We start from the raw sequence: 17455 nt of genomic DNA, 5'->3' as shown, positions 1-17455 counted from the left end.
TTTTGTGAATTTGCAAAAAATACTTGATAATCGTGATAAACAATACACTTGATAAACAATACACATTCTTTTTGTATAGCATCTTTCATAAAAAAGTACTCCCAAATTATTTACTGAAAGAACAACAGTTTTGGAGCTAATTAATGATGAAGTGAGACAGAGATTATTAATTAACAGGTAACAAAGAAATGATTAGAGTGAGATTTGAAAGGAGATAGGCAATGAAGCAGAGAGATACAAGAAGCCTATTCTAGGCTCAAATAAGGTCAGTGGTAGAGGAATCTTATTGTGCATGGCCTCAGCTGCAGAGAAGAAGGTTCCTTCATGAAAAATGGCTATTTGGTGTGTGAGACCCACCAAAAGGAGATTGTTGCATGAATAAAATAATGCATATTCTATGTTTTCTCTGTACCATATGTTTATAATCACTGTGATGTCTTTCTAGCATAGGGTCTATGCTAGGCATAGTTCATTCCCAGATAATGTACTTTTAGAAGATTCTCTAGGAGCAGATATCTTTAAATATGATAGTCACAAGCACTGGAAACATGAAAATCAGAAATCTTTTAGAAACTATCCAAACTGCCCAGCAGTTTCATTTGTGCTAATTGAAAGCTTTGTTATACTGAAGAAGATATTTATAATGGAACTTATAAGTGAGTATTTGTGGACATCATGCTGTATATATCTAGTATAAGAGCTCACAGGCAAGCTGGAACATATGTGCGTGTAAATGCCAGGAGATAGCTGAGGGAGAGAAAAGACCTTTTATGCTCAGATTTTTACACTATGGCCAAGGTATGGATAAATGTACATTTAACTGTTTTAAATGGGGAGAGGAGGAGGAGAAGGGGGAAAGCCTTGCCCACTGCAGTGGCTCCATGACAGCCTGGTTTAGCCTGGGTACGGGGAGCTAGGAGCAAACTGGGCACATAGCTCCCATGGCCCCAGCCTGAGCTACAGTCGACTGGGAAGGGCCCTGCCTCCATAGCTCAGCTCAGGGCTGGGGCTGGGGCTCTGGAACTGAGTGAGGGCAAGCAGTGGTGGCGGCAGGGCTGGGATGGGTGGCAATGTGGGGGCTAAGCAGCGGTTAGGAAGGCTTGGGGGCTGTGGTCATCCCAAAATTCATCTTAGCCACCCCTCCCAGCCCTGCCGCCACCACCTGCCATGCATAGGCAATGGCAGCTCTGCCCACCCCGCTCCTGCCTGCAGCACAGCCCCTTCTCAGCTCCCCCACCGGGAAGAGGCTTGTGGTCCCCAGTACACCATGGTGCTGCTGCCCCTGTCAGATTCTTTGTCAGGCATAGCTACACACCAGACTGGCATGACCCCCTAAGGTGAAGGGGGCAGGGAGGGGGTTTATTCTCCCCTCCCTCCCTTGTCCCCCCAGGGGGATCCCAGCCAGGGTCTGGCTGGCCATGGCGCAGCAGCCCCTGTCAGGGGACACTCAGTCTGTGTGGGGCTGAGTAGCAGAGGGTGGCAGCTGGGGCTGGCAGACCCTAGCTGTGGCTCCCCAGTGGGAGAAGGGAGGGAGGGAGGAATAAGCCCCTTCCCTTCCCCGTTTGTCTCAGTGGGCCCATGCCAGGCCGGCATCTGGCCATGCCCCTGCCTGTGCTCTGGCTAGAGAGGCCCAGGGCTGCAGAGCATGGCGGGATGCTGATGGACTGTGATTTAACTTAAATCAGGCAGGGGTCCGGGACAGAAGTTCCATAAACCAGTTTGATCTCAGTTAATTAAGTCTATTACTGCATTCAGCCAGGTTTATCTTAAACCAACTTTGGCCATTTTGAAACTGATTTATGTGTACTGAGTTTCTGTTCTGTTACAGGTTTAAACCAGTTTCTGATCACTTAAACTGTTTTATGTGTAACTTATGTCCCTAACCTAGGTGTCTGTAAACCATCTTTAGAGGACAGTTTCTTTGCCCTTCACATATATGGGAGAGCCGTAGTAAATTGTTGTTTGGTAGGTTCTCCTAAAGAAGCTAGGTTTCTCCTTTTAATTAAAATTACTGACAAGTCTATATTTTAGCTTCTTTAAAAGGAAAGGGGGAGCTGATGTTCAGGAGCAACTGTTGCAATGCAAATGTTAAATCTACATGATGGTAAAGAAACACTAATTAGCTAAATCACCCTAACAATGAAACAGGGTTAACCTTGTAGTGATTTTGCTACAGTTACTACAGAATCATACAGCTGTAATAATTGCTTAGCTGTGCCATGTATACATCGTTGCATCTATTAACATAATTTGATATTGTTGCAGCTAGTACTTTTGTACCCTGAGATGTAGTTGATTTCTCACTTTCTGGGTCATATTCATCACAGGGATGCTTTTGAAAACCTTTAATTTCACTTCATCCCCAGTAACCAGGAGTCATGCAGGGAAATCATTTTCCTTTGAGGCAATTAGTAACAAAATGACCACTCAAGTAAATTTAATCTTATATATATGTTGGAGGTAAAGAACATATTGCAGAAAGTCGCACAATACATTTGTCTCATTCAAACATACATTTTGTTTTGAAAGGCATGCTATCAGTGTATTTGATGGCGATACCAGCAGTTTAGATGTTGTACAAGCAAGTTTATATAGAGCCTATGGTAATAGGAAAGGTTTTATGCATTTAAAAAAATAGGTCCTGAAATGTTGTGATTTTTAGGCACCTGTTTTCCCAGGCATGGATCACATCTATTCTTTAGAATAAACTGCTTTCTTAATTGGTTGGAGAAAGAGTGTGTCAGCATTTTTTAGCTTTCCCCACCCCACATCCTCCAGGGACTGCATGTGCTTCTGCAACATTCCTGACCCCTGCCTGCCCAAAGAATGAGATGGAAATCAGGTCATGTTAATGGTTTGAAATTTGCTAGGCAAAAGCTGTCTGACTCTCAGTAGTAATTAATAGAAAGCAGAGATTTTTTTTTTTTTTTTTTTTAAAGAACAAGCAACATTTGCCAGGGGGGTAAAATATAATCCTTTTTGTTTGATAATCCAATTTGATCAATTTTAATCCAAATTTTAGACATTTCCTGTACTGTGTTGAAGTAAAAGATGTTTTTACATTGGCTTACTGGGTAGATGATTGAAAAATAGTTTTATTATTTTAGTGATGCCTGTTAGTTCTGATTTAAGGACAAGCCACATTTACTTTCAGAGACTGACTGAGTACCTGAACAGTAAATGTTTTTGTCTAGACTTCCAACTTTGGTTTTATGGCCATAAACAGCATAGTTTTCTCATTCCCATGTACATATTAATTTTTTAACATGTATAATTGTAGTGCATAAATGCATCATTTCAGGTTGACAGCTCATGTGAGTGAAAGCTGATGTATCAGTGTTTCATTTTTTGAAGTTCGAACCAATCAAAAATCCAAACATTAGCATTTTTATTTGTTTTTCATTGTAGAACTAGTTTTTTCCTATTTGTAAACCATTAACCTTTTATACATAATGGGAGCTCTTGATTATTTTAAAAAGACATCTGAAATATCTATTTATAAAAAGTGCAGGTTTAATCACCCACCTTTTTTAATGCCAATCAGCTGCTGTATGATTCAGTACAGGGGAAACATGGGAACACTCCTTAGGATTTAAAATAAGTTTTACCAAAGAGAATGAAGTGTAAGCCCCTTTTCTGAAGGCCAAGGTCTGCAGTTCAGTAATGATCTGACTTTGTCAACCCCCCTATATTCCCTGTAGTTCCAATGTTAGTAGGCACTAGAAATTGGAAAAACTTGTATTCTTAGCTCCCTACTACTGACTAATATACTAAACCCAATCTTCTCAAGTGTCTAAATACTGGTAGATAATAGACAATTACAAATTGAAAATGACTTGACAAATAAAGGCCAGATTCTGTGCTGATAACCATTCACAGCTTTTGTTGATTTCAGATGTACACTCACATCTGAGAGTAGAATGAGCATTTTAGGAACAAAAAAATAGCCCCTGCCTGAATACACAGTTAGATCTTAGGGGCATTTTTACACATTTAGGCACCTGGCGCTGCGATGCTTGCAGTTGTATAAGTGGCAAAATTCCACGTTAGCACTGAGCAAATGGTGCTGGTGTACTTTTGAACTCGGAGGTGCTTTAGTTCAAAAGTGCACTGCTGCTATTTTCTGCACGCATTTTGCTGCTTATAGAACTGCACGCGGTGCAGCTCAGTGCGCATCAGTGGCGCATCTCTGGTATGTCGCCGAATGAAAAGGTATGTGTATAAATGCCCTATGTCTGCAGCCTGAGTCTTGTAGACAAGTCCTTATCCCAGCACTAAGGGCCAGCGATGGTGGAGTTTTGCACTGGCACGGAGATCCCACATGCCACATTCTAGAATTGGAGCGCTACTCAATTGTGTGTGTGTGTGTGTGTGTGTGTGTGTGTGTGTGTGTGTATATATATATATATATATATATATAAAACACTTAGTTCGTCTGTCTGTGTGTCTGTAATGCTCTTGGGGGGCACGGTTCCAGCCAGTGCTGTGTCAGGAATGCCCATCAAGAATAATGGGTGGGGTGGGGTGGGGTGGGGCGGGGTGGGGCGTGGCTCCAGTGGGGCGGGCCAGGGGGACAGGGAGTGGGGGGAAGGCGGGGTGGGAGTTATGGGGCCAGACGTGGAGTGGGGAGGAGCGGTGGTGCAGAAGCGGTGGGGGTGGCACAGGGCTAGATGCAGAGCAGTATGGGGGGTGTGGTGTGGGGCCGGATGCAGACTGGGGGGAGGGGGCACGTGGCTGGATGCAGAGCAGCAGCAGTGTGGGGTGGTGGCGCTGGCCACATAGAGGCTGCCCCCCGCCTGCCCCCCTCCATCATTTTTGATGGGCAGTTTGCTAGTATCATATAATTTACAAGGTCACTGGCTTGTAAATTATATGGCCTTCTAGGCTATGTCTGTTTGGGAACTTAACTATACTCCAGAGCAGTGTCTCTAAGCCTGCTGTGTTGCTTTTGACAAGCTGCTTCTTAAACCAGGAGTATGTAGGTCAGTGTGTCAGGTGCTCCAAATGCACTGATCAGCACTGTTAAGTAACAATGTCAATGAGCTTCCCCCACCCCTCCCGGTGCTAATTATTCCTCCTGTGGAACAGGTCAGGCAGTAGCAAGTTTGAAGGAGCACAGCAAAGCTTGAGGACACTGCTTTGGAGTGTGGTAAGTTTACCATGGTAGGCCTAGCTTAGTAACTGATATGTGATTATATCATTGTGCTTTTTTCCCCTCTAATAAACTTGACAAATTAAATACCAGTTATTTTTTCTCAAGTCCCTATTCAAAGAGTCTGGTTACCTGAATAACAAAAGAAAACAAAACAAATACCAAAACCCATCAGTCCTACCAGAAGACTGTAGTAATAATTTTAAAGTATCAGAGTAGAGAGGAAGTCTGAAAACCCAGCAAATAATGCATACACACAGGTGTGCACAGCCTAGGCAAATGCGCACACGCATACTCACACATGCACACACAGCTGGTGCAAACACACACGTACACAAGAGCCGGTGCAAACACGCATGTGCACACACAAAGCCCGTGTGGATATGCACGCAAATGTGCACATGCACAGAGCCTGTGCAAACATGCACAGACACATACACACAGCTTGAGCAAACACACACAAACACACACCCAGCCTGTGCAAATGCGTGCGTGCGCGCACTCGCGCACACACACACACACACACAGAGCCTGTGCAATGGTGCACAAATATACATACACACACGGAGCCCATGCAAACGCACATGTACACGGAGCCTGTGAAAATGTGCACAAACACACCCCCACACAGAACCTGTGCAAACGCACACAAACACCCACCCACACGTAGCCTGTGTAAACACATGCACACAGGCACGCACACACAGAGCCTTAACAGTACTGATCAGTGCATTTGGAGCACCTGACACACTGACCTACATGCTCTTGGTTTAAGAAGCAGATTGTCAAAAGCATCACAGCAGGCTTAGAGACACTGCTCTGGAGTATAGTTAAGTTCCCAAACAGACATAGCCTAGAAGGCCATATAATTTACAAGCCAGTGACCCCCACTCTGCATCTCGCCCTACACCACACCCCCCACACCGCTCTGTGTCTGGCCCCATGCCACCCCCACCGCTTCCGCACCACCGCTCCTCCCCACTCCGCGTCTGGTCCCATAACACCCACCCAGCCTTCCCCCCACTCCCTGTCCACCTGATCCGCTCCGCTGGAGCCACGCCACACCCCACCCGTCATTCTTGATGGGCATTCTTGACACAGCACTGGCTGGAGCCATGCCCCCCAAGAGAAGTACAGACACACAGACAGATGGACTAAGCACTTATATATAGAATCGTGTAGCGCTCCAATTCTAGAACGTGGCACATGGGATCTCCATGCCAGTGCAAAACTCCACCTTTGCTAGCCCTTAGTGCTGGGATAAGGACTTGTCTACATGCAAACACAAGCGCACACAGAGCCTGTGCAAACATGCACACATGCATGTGCGCACACACGCATACAGAGCCCATGCCAACAAACACACACAAAGGCTGTGCAAGCAAATGTGTACACAGTTTGTGCAGACAAAGGGGTGATCTGAAGTAGAGCAGTACTTTTGCATATGTCCGTGGTATGGGAGGTACCCAGCTCTATGTTTTTGATGAAAAAATCTTAATCTTCTGCCACCTTGTGTTTATATTCTGGAAAGCTGAATACTTATAATACCAACACTTTCCTTTGCTTGGAAAGGCCTGCAATATTGATTGGCTTAAATAACATTATATAGCGTTTTGCTTACTAGGTAGTCAGTTGCCACTGCCTGTAAAGCCAAAGAACAAGTAACCTTAAAATTTATTAAAGGCCCAAGCTTAATCCAGCCAAGGTTAGGAAACATAGACTTTAAGCCTCTTGTTCTTTTTTTTTAATTCATGCTGGTTAGGTATTGATGCTGCTGTCCTGTCATGCGATAAAGTTGGTAGAACAGTAACAAAATAGTTTAGGATGAGACTGAGGACAGAGTTGTGGCGTATTCTTCCTTTGGAAAGCTGAATGTATTTTTTTCTTTTATACAGTTTTATCCATGTGTTAATAAAAACAGGCTCATACTGCTTTTCAGCACAGATAAAGGAAGCCATCCCACATCTGATTTAGGTCAAGAGCTTCAATTTCAGAGAAAATGATGGATGTCTCCTTTGGGGTAAATGGAATGTAGAAATGTTACGTCTCTGACTGATTGAGTTTAAAACTTCTCGGCTTCTTCCCAACCACCAATAAATAAATAAGACCAAGACAACGGGATTTTATTTGAAAAATATCTATTTTTAAAATAGTGCACCCTTTGTTTTTGACAAAATTGCAGTAAGTTTCCCTCTCTTTGCCTGGCAGGAAAAAGCATAGACAAATATTAAAACCTCAAAAGTTCCCTTGTGATTACAAGCTAGGCGGCCCCGCAGCCCCCGAGTATGATTTGAAAGTGACATGCATTTACTTCACAGAACATTCAAGATCACTTGTGTAACTCTACTGATGATGAATGTACTTGTCTTGAAAATTAATCAGACTTGCCATGAGAGCATAACGTTTATAGAGACTTAAGTAATTGACACTCTTGTTGAAAAGGCTCCAATTTTAGTGTGCTTTTTATTGAATAACTATCTGAGTTCAACCGTACAGCACATCTATATTCAATTTGTGAGAGAGAAGAACAAAAAGACATAAAGGCTATCATAAGCAGGAAGCCTGTGAAAGAATCTGTGGGTCTGTTGGACTGCAAAGGCCTAAAGAGACCAATTAAGGAAGAAGGGTGAGGGGTGCTGAGAAGCTAAATGCTTCCTTTGCCTCGATTATCGCCACAAAGGATATTTGGAAAGTTCTCATGTTGGGCCTGTACTTTTTTAGTAATAAGGATGAGGTATGAGCAGAGTGTGGGGTGTCAGAAGAAGCAGTGCTGGGGGGGGACCCTACTATTTTAAAAAAGCCTTAAGTCACCAGGCCAAGTAGGAGCTTGGGAAGTGTCTGAATTTCTAGCAAAAATATTAAATTGCTTATAAAAACAGCTACTATATTGTAGGGCAGGGCAGGGTGGCACCTTTGAGACTAACTGGTTCAGAAAGGCACGAGCTTTCATAGGTAGCAGCATACTGCAAGGTCAGAGAAGTACCAAATGTTGTCTCTGTATTTCAAAAAAAGTTTTATATATGGTTTTGGGGTTTACAGACCAGTGAGCCTCGTCTTTGTACCTAGTAAGGTGACAAAAATAATCATTAAAATTTATTAATATAACAGTTTAATATTACAAGATGATCAACTCCAACCAGCACAGTTTCTGCAAAATTTGTGCCTTATATATTAAATATGTCAGTGAAGCAATGGATACAGGAGACTTGGTTGCTATAATTTACTTTGACTTTCAAAAATTCTCGCAGAAAATAGTATAAGCTAAGAAGCTAAGTAGTCACAAGATGACAACCAAAGTTTTTTCATGAATCAAAAATTGTCTAGGAGGCAAAAAACAAGGAGTAGGAATAAAAGGTCATTCTCTACTGTGGTAAAAGGCTGACAGCAGGGTGCCTCCAGCTTCCAATATATGTCCTATATTAATGATCTGGAAAAGGGGATGAGCAACCTTTTAAACATGGCACCTGTTATTAAGGTGAATCAAGACCAGAGAGAACTGTGGTGAATTTCTGACACTGAAACAAGGTGAATGGGCAGCACAGTGGCAAAGCTTAAACACACATTGAAGGGGAAAAATTGTATTACTCTGTGTAGTCCTTTTTAAAATAATATTTCTTCAGGTATGCTTTATTACACAGCAAAAGAAGTTTGGGCATTAGGAAATAAAAAAAATAAAATTCTTGCTTATTATTCCATTAAAGGAACTTGGTAATGATAAACTACTTGCATTGCTGGTATTCCCTGGTAAACTTATCAAGAAACTTATCACATCTCGCTTGCTTCAGGTGTTTGAATCTTACATGTTCCTTGCCTCACCTTCAGTTTTTAAGACTGTGAGTGGGTGTATGTATATATACTTATGTATGTGCATATGTGTGTGTGTGTATGTATTTATTCTCATCTGAAAGTCTGATCATTATGATACATGAGGTTTACATGAGGTTAGAAGTTGGACTTTGTATCATTTCTGCTTCCCAATGTCGGAAGCCAATAAAAAGCATCACCTTTTCAGCTGCTGGTTATTTCCTTTGCTTCCAGACTGTGCTATGTTGGTAAGACATGGAAATGCATTTTTGGCAATCAGCTGCATGCATCTAAAGACAGAAAAACAATAAAGAGAAGGACTTCCAGCACTCTGAAAATTGAATACTTTTAAGGAAGTGGGTGGGTAAAGCTTTTTAAATTATATAAAAAATCAGGGAACTTTGAATTACATAGGGTAAGCACAGTGTGTATGTGCTTAACCGGATATCCTTAGGACAGATTATACAATCATACAACAAATAAATATGTAGTCAATATTGTTATCTGACCAAAAACTGTGGTTGTTAATTCTGACATGTGTTTCAGATGTAATGGAGGGAAAACACTGTACTGCTTTAAATCAGCTCTTTCTGGACAAAAATAGAACAGTGTCATACATAAGGCCCTTACCCACATCATGTCTTTTCTTTTGTTGTTAAATAAATAAATAAATAAAAATATGAAGCACATTGCTGTAATTAAGAACTGGAGGGAAACTCATTGATCCATATTTGAAGCTGCTGATAATTTTGGTTTGCATCATTGCTGGATTACTTCAGACAATCAGATAGAATTTGAAGTCAGTGTAACTAAGTTCTTTGCCCTAAGGGTCGGTCTTTGCATTTCCAAAGAACATGTGTGGCACATTTTTATTGTATTATTGACTGCTTAGGATAAAATCAGTGGGAGGGTGCTATATGCACTTTGGAATCTGAAATGGAGAGTCTAAACCACATGCTCCTTGTTTGTTCCCAGGTTTTCAGAAAGAACCACCACCAAATGGCTACAAGTCTTTGAAGGCAGTGGTGTTCCATATGGTCCAATCAACACTATGCAGCAAGTATTCTCGGATCCTCAGGTCAGTTCTAGCTAAGCCTTTTTGTTATGTCATTAACATGTGTTTCACAAATGCTACATGATTGATTTCCACCACCCTTACTTTAAAAAATGGGATGCAAGTCATTCAGATTCAGTATGAGGCCAGTAACATGGTGTAATCACAAACAGTAATTGAGTACCAACCCTAAAATTAATAGTTATTTGGGAATATGAGCTTTGCCATGTTGTATCAGACCATTGGTGCATCATGTCTTGCACACTTCAACAGCTGTAAGTTCCTGAGCCTTCAAAGGACTGGAGGGCAAAAAACATAATATACTTCTAGGCAAATCTGGCAATGCTCTAAATTTTGGAAGGCATCCTTTCTTGACTCCCACAAGTGACAGTTCTTTAAAGCATGTATAATTATTATATTGGTATAAATATAGCTATGATATAATTGGTATGAAATGACCAAGTTTTGAATAGAGAAGAATGAAAATCTGATACAGAAAGATATTACACTTTTTCCTAGCATGATGTTTTCAGAAATAATGGCTAGTTGGTTTTGTGTCAATGGCAGGACTTTGGGAGGATGAGACAGAGCAATGGTGCTCATACTCTGGCCCATGGGCCAGATCTGGCCCACAGAGCCATAATATCTGGTCTGTGAGGCTCTCCCCATGGATTAGAAACTTGGCACCACTTGGCAGGGGAAGCTCCACATGGCCGGATTTAGCCTCGCCTGGGCCATTGCCCATGCAGTAGGATCAGGGCCAGGCCACCCCCTGGGAGTGCCCCTCACCTGCATGCCTGTTTCCACCCCTCACCTCCCCTGTGTGTCCAGATAGGTGCTGTTTTGCCCCCACCCCCCATATACACATCTGGATCCAGGCTGGTCTGTTCCCTGCCCCCCCCCCCCCCCCCCAAGTCAGGATCAAAACTGTGCTGCCCCCTTTCCCTGGCCCTTCCCCATGCATCCGGATCAGGACTGGATCAAGCTGCTTCCCCCTCCTCCCCCAATGCCTCCTTGTTGAAGCTGTTCTGCTATGCCCCAGCCACAGGCAAACGAATCGTGGTCAGGCTGTGCATTCTGTCACAGTGGGATTGGGCCCATTGCCTGGATCTGGTCTGTGGAGGGACCTGGCACCACCCATTCAGTCAGTGGGGCAAAAAGGTTGAGCACTACTGCCCCACCCACACTGTACTTCTCCCCCTACTTACTCCCTTCTTGAGTCTACTGACTCATTCCAGAGTCAGAAGGCCACCCAGAAGGCTGCTCCAGACTCATCCCCAGCAACTACTCTTTTGCCTTCAGTATCCAGTGGGTCTGAGAGTGCATCTGGAGCAGCCTCCTGGGTAAACTTCTGGCTCTTGAATGTGTCAGTGATTTGGGTGGGCAGGGCATGCTGAGCCCCATCCTCCTAAACTTCCACCACTGGAGCAGGACAGATAAGCCCTGAGAGCACTTTAGCTTTTGCTTTTAGTATTACAGGAAGTTAACTCTTTGTAAGAGGCACTATTCACTTGGTTAAAATATGTTCCCTTTCCTGTGTGCATAAGGCTTGGCATTGCAGTAATTTTCCCACTGTGCCTGTTGGATTGATTTTCTAACACAAACTCAGTCACTTTGTGTCTAAGTGCATAACAGTCTGTTTTATAGCACAGTTAATCTTATTCAAATTATTTTCTTATCATGGAATAAAATGCCCTGTTCAACAAAAACTACAAATCTACTTGCATTTATGTGCATGTGCACATATAGTCAAAACCTCCATAATCAATATCTAATAAAGAAATGAGAATGTTCAAGGAATCCACGCATACCACAAGAACTGGGAAAATATGAGCAACTGGTAATATAGATTAGTCTGTTCTGCATCTGTCTGCTGTTCATCAATGCATGCCAAGACTGTGAATGTGATTTAAAGTCTTAGCAGAAGAATAAAAGGGCGGCACATGGACATGTGATAAAGGAATACATTTATTGTGCAACAAGAGTCCACATTTTTCAGGCTACCACTGCATCAGAGTTGCAAAGTTTTGGGGGGCTTTTTTGTAGATTAATGACTGTTACTTCTTGAAATGAGGTAGCAGCATGCACCATGCTGACTTTGCCTATAGAGGATAACCAGGCCAACTTTCTCACTTCATAACTTTCACAGGGATTAGGCATGCATTTTAAACAGTACACTGCAGGAGGCTTTATTTTCCTGAGGGTGGCTGGTGGTTTTAGGGAGGGTGATGATGAAAAGGAGAACATTTCAATTTGTCCAGAGATTTTGCCCCTCTCTGGACACTATTAAATCATCACCACTAGGGATGACCTATGCTAGTGATGTGTAATGATGCCTTTGTCTTTGGAATGAGCCAGATGGTACTAAATGGCAGGTTTTCAAAAGAGTTTCCCGAGAAGGATATGTTTATTTTCCACTTCCCTCACAAAACTCATAAGAAAAATATCCCTTTCACACCCTCCTCTAAAATAAATGCTACACTATCATTTTGCTCTTATTTCTTTTTCAGAATAAAATGTAAGTATTTCTAGTGAGGTGTAGCTTTCCAGTTGTGTTCCCTAATGATGTCACCTTCCTTTTGCTAATAAGTATGAGAAACTACTTGTGTTCAGGTGAAGAAACAAATAGGTTCTCCAGTGCCTTCCCTCTCCTCAAGGGAGACAAATCTGCCCTAAGCCTTTGATGAAATTTTAGCATGACATCTCTTGGGTAGGTATACTTTCTCTACTGTTAACATACCTGTGAAGTAAATCCAAGAGTAAGGGCCTTGTTTGATGTCTGTTTTGTTTGTTTTTTTGTTTGCATTTTAATATTTTTGTGGCAAAGGCTTTTGTGCACGAGTTCTCAGTTGAAATCTCACACCTGAACCAGTTAACCCAAGACTGACTGGGGTTCAATAGTTTAGAACTAGTTCAAACAAAGATGTTTGGGTTTTCACCTACCCATTTGTTAGTTTTTACCTGTGCACATTAGATCATTCTCCACATGCATTAGCAGCAGCTACATGACCACATAAACCACTGTGACAAATGCACGTGCACACACTCTCTCTTCCCCTTAGTCTTTTGTGTGCTTACTTGTAAATTCATTTCCTGAAGCTAGAGAAAGTACTGCAGTACTTTGGGAAGACAGGACATCCAGCAGCAGCTCAGGGTTTGGATTCACAAATCCCATTTACTGAAAGTAAGACAAGATACCTCCCAACACACCAGGTCATAACAACAGCCAGATGATCAGATATGTAAAGCCTCTCCCACTAATCTTTAGTGATAAACAGTACAATGTCTCTGTGATCATCTTGAAATAATAGACAAATGCTCTCCATAGCGTGACATTTTTTTCTTTGTTCATCTTCTCTCAGGCCTGATCTAGACTAGAAAAAAGGTGTATTTAGGAAAGATGGTAGCAAAATTACATTAACAAGCACATTTTTAATGCAACAATCTGGTAACGTTTTTAAATTCTACTTGTTCTGCTTCATTGTAGAGGCCTCAAAACACCACTGAGGCATGGGCAGACTTTTTCTTTACCACTAATCAGTATGTATTTGGAATTGACATCCTATGTAGGATATTCCCTCATTGTCTTGTACTCGCAATGATTCTGTAAAATAGATATTCAGCAACATTACATCTCAAAGCAGTTTCATTGATTTTTCATCGCTGTTATTCCTCATGTTTTTTTTGGAATTTATAATATAAAGCAGTGGTCATTGTAAGTGTGGGTTCAAACCATTGGTGACTGAGGCTTCCAAGGTAGTGCATGCATATGAAAAACCGTCAGAGGATATGCCAGCACAGCTGTTAGCAGGGTTACAAATGCTTTACAGTACACAAGGCCTTTAGCAGCCAAAGACCAAGAGTAGGGGGTAAAGGTTAAAATAATACTGAAGAGCAATGGAAGAAAGTCTGAAGAGATGGGGAAGCCAAGTCTAAAACAGAGGACTGAAATGGAATAGAATTAAACCAAACAAAGGCAGTGGAATTTGGAGGCCAGAGGGTCATCCAAATTCTTTAATAAATTCAGATTAAAACAAAAACAAATTGCCTGACCCTGGAACATATTGTTAAGATCATTAATAGCTTCAGTCATAAAGTAATGAGCTGACAAAAACATGAAGTTTTTGACTAAGTTGGAGAACAAGGTAATATAGATTTTCCATTAATGGCATTAAACATTGTCTACCTTTTTCCCAGCTGCTTACAACCTTTTATTCATTTTAACTTCACAAATGAATACTACAGGCTTCCTCACTGTTAAGTCTATCAGTGTGTGTTTGTGTGTATGTGTGCATGCGCACATGTGTGATGGAGTTAAAAAGGTTGAAAAGGAAGAATTTCTTCTGTTAGGATCACTGATACTGTCGATAGAAAAACATGCGCTCAGCCAAGATCTTTTAGGTTTACAATTTGCTTTTATTAACAAAAAATGAGAGCAAAGTACATTTGTAAAGGTCCTGTGAACTGTAATGATACAGTAAAGACTATTTGCATGGAATTTTTTTAAGTCAGACTTTTTCCAAGCTCTCTTTTTCTAAAATATGTTCTTTTAATCAGGCCAAGATCGTACAGTACATTAAAGGAATTCTTAAAAAGTTTTAAAAACTTACTAGATGACCTCAGTATGGTCCTACTTAATGTACCCATGGGAACATGTGTATGAAATACAGTGTGGTTTGAGGTTTTCCAAACAAAATAAAGTTAAAAGAGAATACCATTTTTAATAGGAACTGTTCAAATTCCTCCAAAGATGAAACAAAACAAAACCAGGTACGCATTGTACTGTAGATTGCTATGAAAGAACAAAGATCTTTGGCTGGTAAGCAAATGGAATGCAAGTATTCTCTGGGTTTTTTCTTTCTTTCTTTCTTTCTTTTTCCACTCAGAGTAATTTCTTTTACAGATCCCATCCAATGGGCTGTTGTTTGTGAATGGCTGGCACAAATTAAAAAAAACACGAGACAATTTATGGACAATTTAATAATAAATTGTTAGTTAACATTTACTAGATTCCACCCAGGATGATTGATGCATTTTTACCATATTAAAGCAGCAAGCTGAAAATAAAAATGAAAGCCGTGAAAATGATATATTTTTTAAACTGAGCAGTTACAGTCATACCACACAAGTTGAGTACATCAGGTGTAAGACATCACCCTGATGCATCACTTCTGAGAAATATTGGGAGGGAAGTATCAGAGCTGAAATATTGCAGCTGGCCCTGATTTCAGCTCATGCCAAACACCTGCAAGCTCTAAAAGGATACCAAAACAAAACTCCACCCTATGGCAGAGGGCCATCCCTTAACAGCCCGTCTCTAACTTTGCTCCAGTATAAAAATTAATTTAACATTTTTTACAGAAACCTTCTTCCTGTCCCAGAAGGCCATTACAGTTCCTCAGCCATCCTTCTGACTATGTCTCAGAAACAAACAAAGCTAAAACATTGAAATATTTGATAGCTGGAAATTATCTGATGTTTTCATCTCATTATTTGTGGAAACCTGTGAAGTTAGTGGGTTTTATTAACCTCCAGACTGTCTCATATTCTGTAAGTCATTTCATTTGAATACATTCTGGCAATTTTTTCCTACATCTGGTAAAAGCTTCCACAATCAATTATGAATATAAAAAGCAATATGAAACTAAACTTGAAAAAAAAATGCTTTATGCTTTTGGGGGTTCTGTTTAAATATAACAGTGTATTTTAAGGACCACATTTTTGATTATTTTAATGCTGTTATTTGTTGAAATATAGGTTTGTGGTCTGCTGAGGGCTATCCAAAATCAGTGAAATTGTATTCTTGTCTGTAGCACTGCAGGGAATTCCATATATACAGAGGTTCCTGCAACTGAAAAACTGTTGATGAAGGCCTGAGGTAATACACTGTGTCTGGAAGTAATTCCTAGCAGACAAGAGAAATAGAGAAATTAAATTTTGCAGGCATCTCTTAAGTACTTATTAAGAGTTGATTAGAAATTTTCTGATGGAATGGAAAAAGCCGGTTTGTTGAAAACAAGATTTTTTTTTCCTGGTTTCTATGAAAATAAAATTAAAAAAAAAAGTTTGATAAGTGGTAAATATTCTACTTTAACTTGTTTGGAGTATATCATTTTGACTTTCTGTTTGAAAACAATGTTTCATTTCGGTTTATTACTCTTAAATTCTATGTCGTACACTAAAGTAAAATTGGAATAAAGATGGATTTTATCAAATCTATGTATTTAAGTTTCCCTAAAGTGAAGCATCGTTCAAGAATTTGGTTCATTGGAAATTATAAAGTGTTTTATTGTTCTGTTCTGGGAGGAAGTATGCTTTGAAAACATGAAACCTATCCTTAAATGACAAATCCAGTTCCCATGTAACTTTTAAGAGAGAGTGTGTGTGTGTGTGTGTGTGTGTACATACGTATACACACACACACACACACACTCTCTCTTAAAAGTGTGTGTACGCGCGCGCACACACACACACACACACACATTCTTAAAAGTTACATGGGAACTGGTGAGAGGAAGAGAGAGAGAGATTATATAAAATGTTATGAATATATTTACATAGTGATACAGGATTTATCTGTATCAGAGTGACCAGCAGGTATCTGGGTTTTCCATTTGCTGCAGAAAAATCTGTATTTTCTCCTTGAAAGGAGAAAATCATGGATTTTTCCTATTAAAGGAGAAAAATGTGGGAATCCACAAGTTTCCCCTTGCAGGCTGGCAGAGTTCCAGCCTCCAAGGGGCTGCTTGAGGCTGAGGGGAGTGGGAGGAGGATGATCAGAGGTAGGGCTTAGGGTTAGGGTATGTGGCCAGAAATACAACCCCAGTAAGCATGGTGGAGAGCAGCTCTTGCAGCTGCCTGCAGGTAAGCCTATGCTGGGGGGTGGGTTATAGGCATAGGCAATGCATGGGAGGGTGGGGGACATAGGTGATGGGGGGGCACAACTTGTGGGGAGATTGAAGCAGTGGCTCACACCAATCCCACATGGTGAGGAATGGTGTATGGTGCCTGGGGCCAGGGCAGAAGTGTGTGGCTGTGGGGCCTATTTGGGGAGCAGGATGGAGCCATGGGGTCTCATCTGGGGGGGAGGCACATTCCCAGGGAGGGGTTACTGCTACTGTGCACATTCCCAGGGAGGGGTTGGTCACCAGAAGTGACATGAGGGCTGGAAATGGGGAGAAACGTGCCCCCCAGATTTCTACAGTCCAGCAGGGCCCAGGGCAGCCTCTGCAGCCCAGCAGGTATGTCCCAGCGTGGGACAGTGGAGTGGGGCGGGAAGACTCATTGCTGCGCTGCTGTGGGTCTCCTGGCAGTAATGAGTCTTTCTGCCCTGCTCTGCCCTCCTGTACCTGGTCCCGCCCACTGGGCTGTGAAGGCAGCTCCTGCCCAGTGCTGGTCCAGCCAGGCTGCAACCCCTTACCCTGCTATGGGTGCAGAAAACTGGG

The 17455-nt window shown here is 41.7% G+C and overlaps 1 protein-coding gene across 8 annotated transcripts in view; it reads left to right on the top strand.

Annotated features, from left to right (window-relative positions):
- SUGCT (succinyl-CoA:glutarate-CoA transferase) overlaps positions 1 to 17455 on the top strand; it is a 552725-nt gene that overhangs the window by 256121 nt on the left and 279149 nt on the right. For all 8 annotated transcript variants that reach the window (XR_009462532.1, XM_059728663.1, XM_059728662.1 and 5 more), the window contains one exon: positions 9932 to 10034. Coding sequence is in view for 7 of the 8 variants with exons in the window: in XM_059728663.1 (XP_059584646.1) it covers positions 9932 to 10034 (103 nt within the window). In the remaining variant the exon portion in view is untranslated. The remainder of the gene's footprint in view (positions 1 to 9931; positions 10035 to 17455) is intronic.

Source organism: Alligator mississippiensis, chromosome 5, assembly GCF_030867095.1.
Source record: "Alligator mississippiensis isolate rAllMis1 chromosome 5, rAllMis1, whole genome shotgun sequence".
NCBI lineage: Eukaryota > Metazoa > Chordata > Crocodylia > Alligatoridae > Alligator > Alligator mississippiensis.
This window is presented reverse-complemented; position numbering and strand designations above follow the sequence as displayed.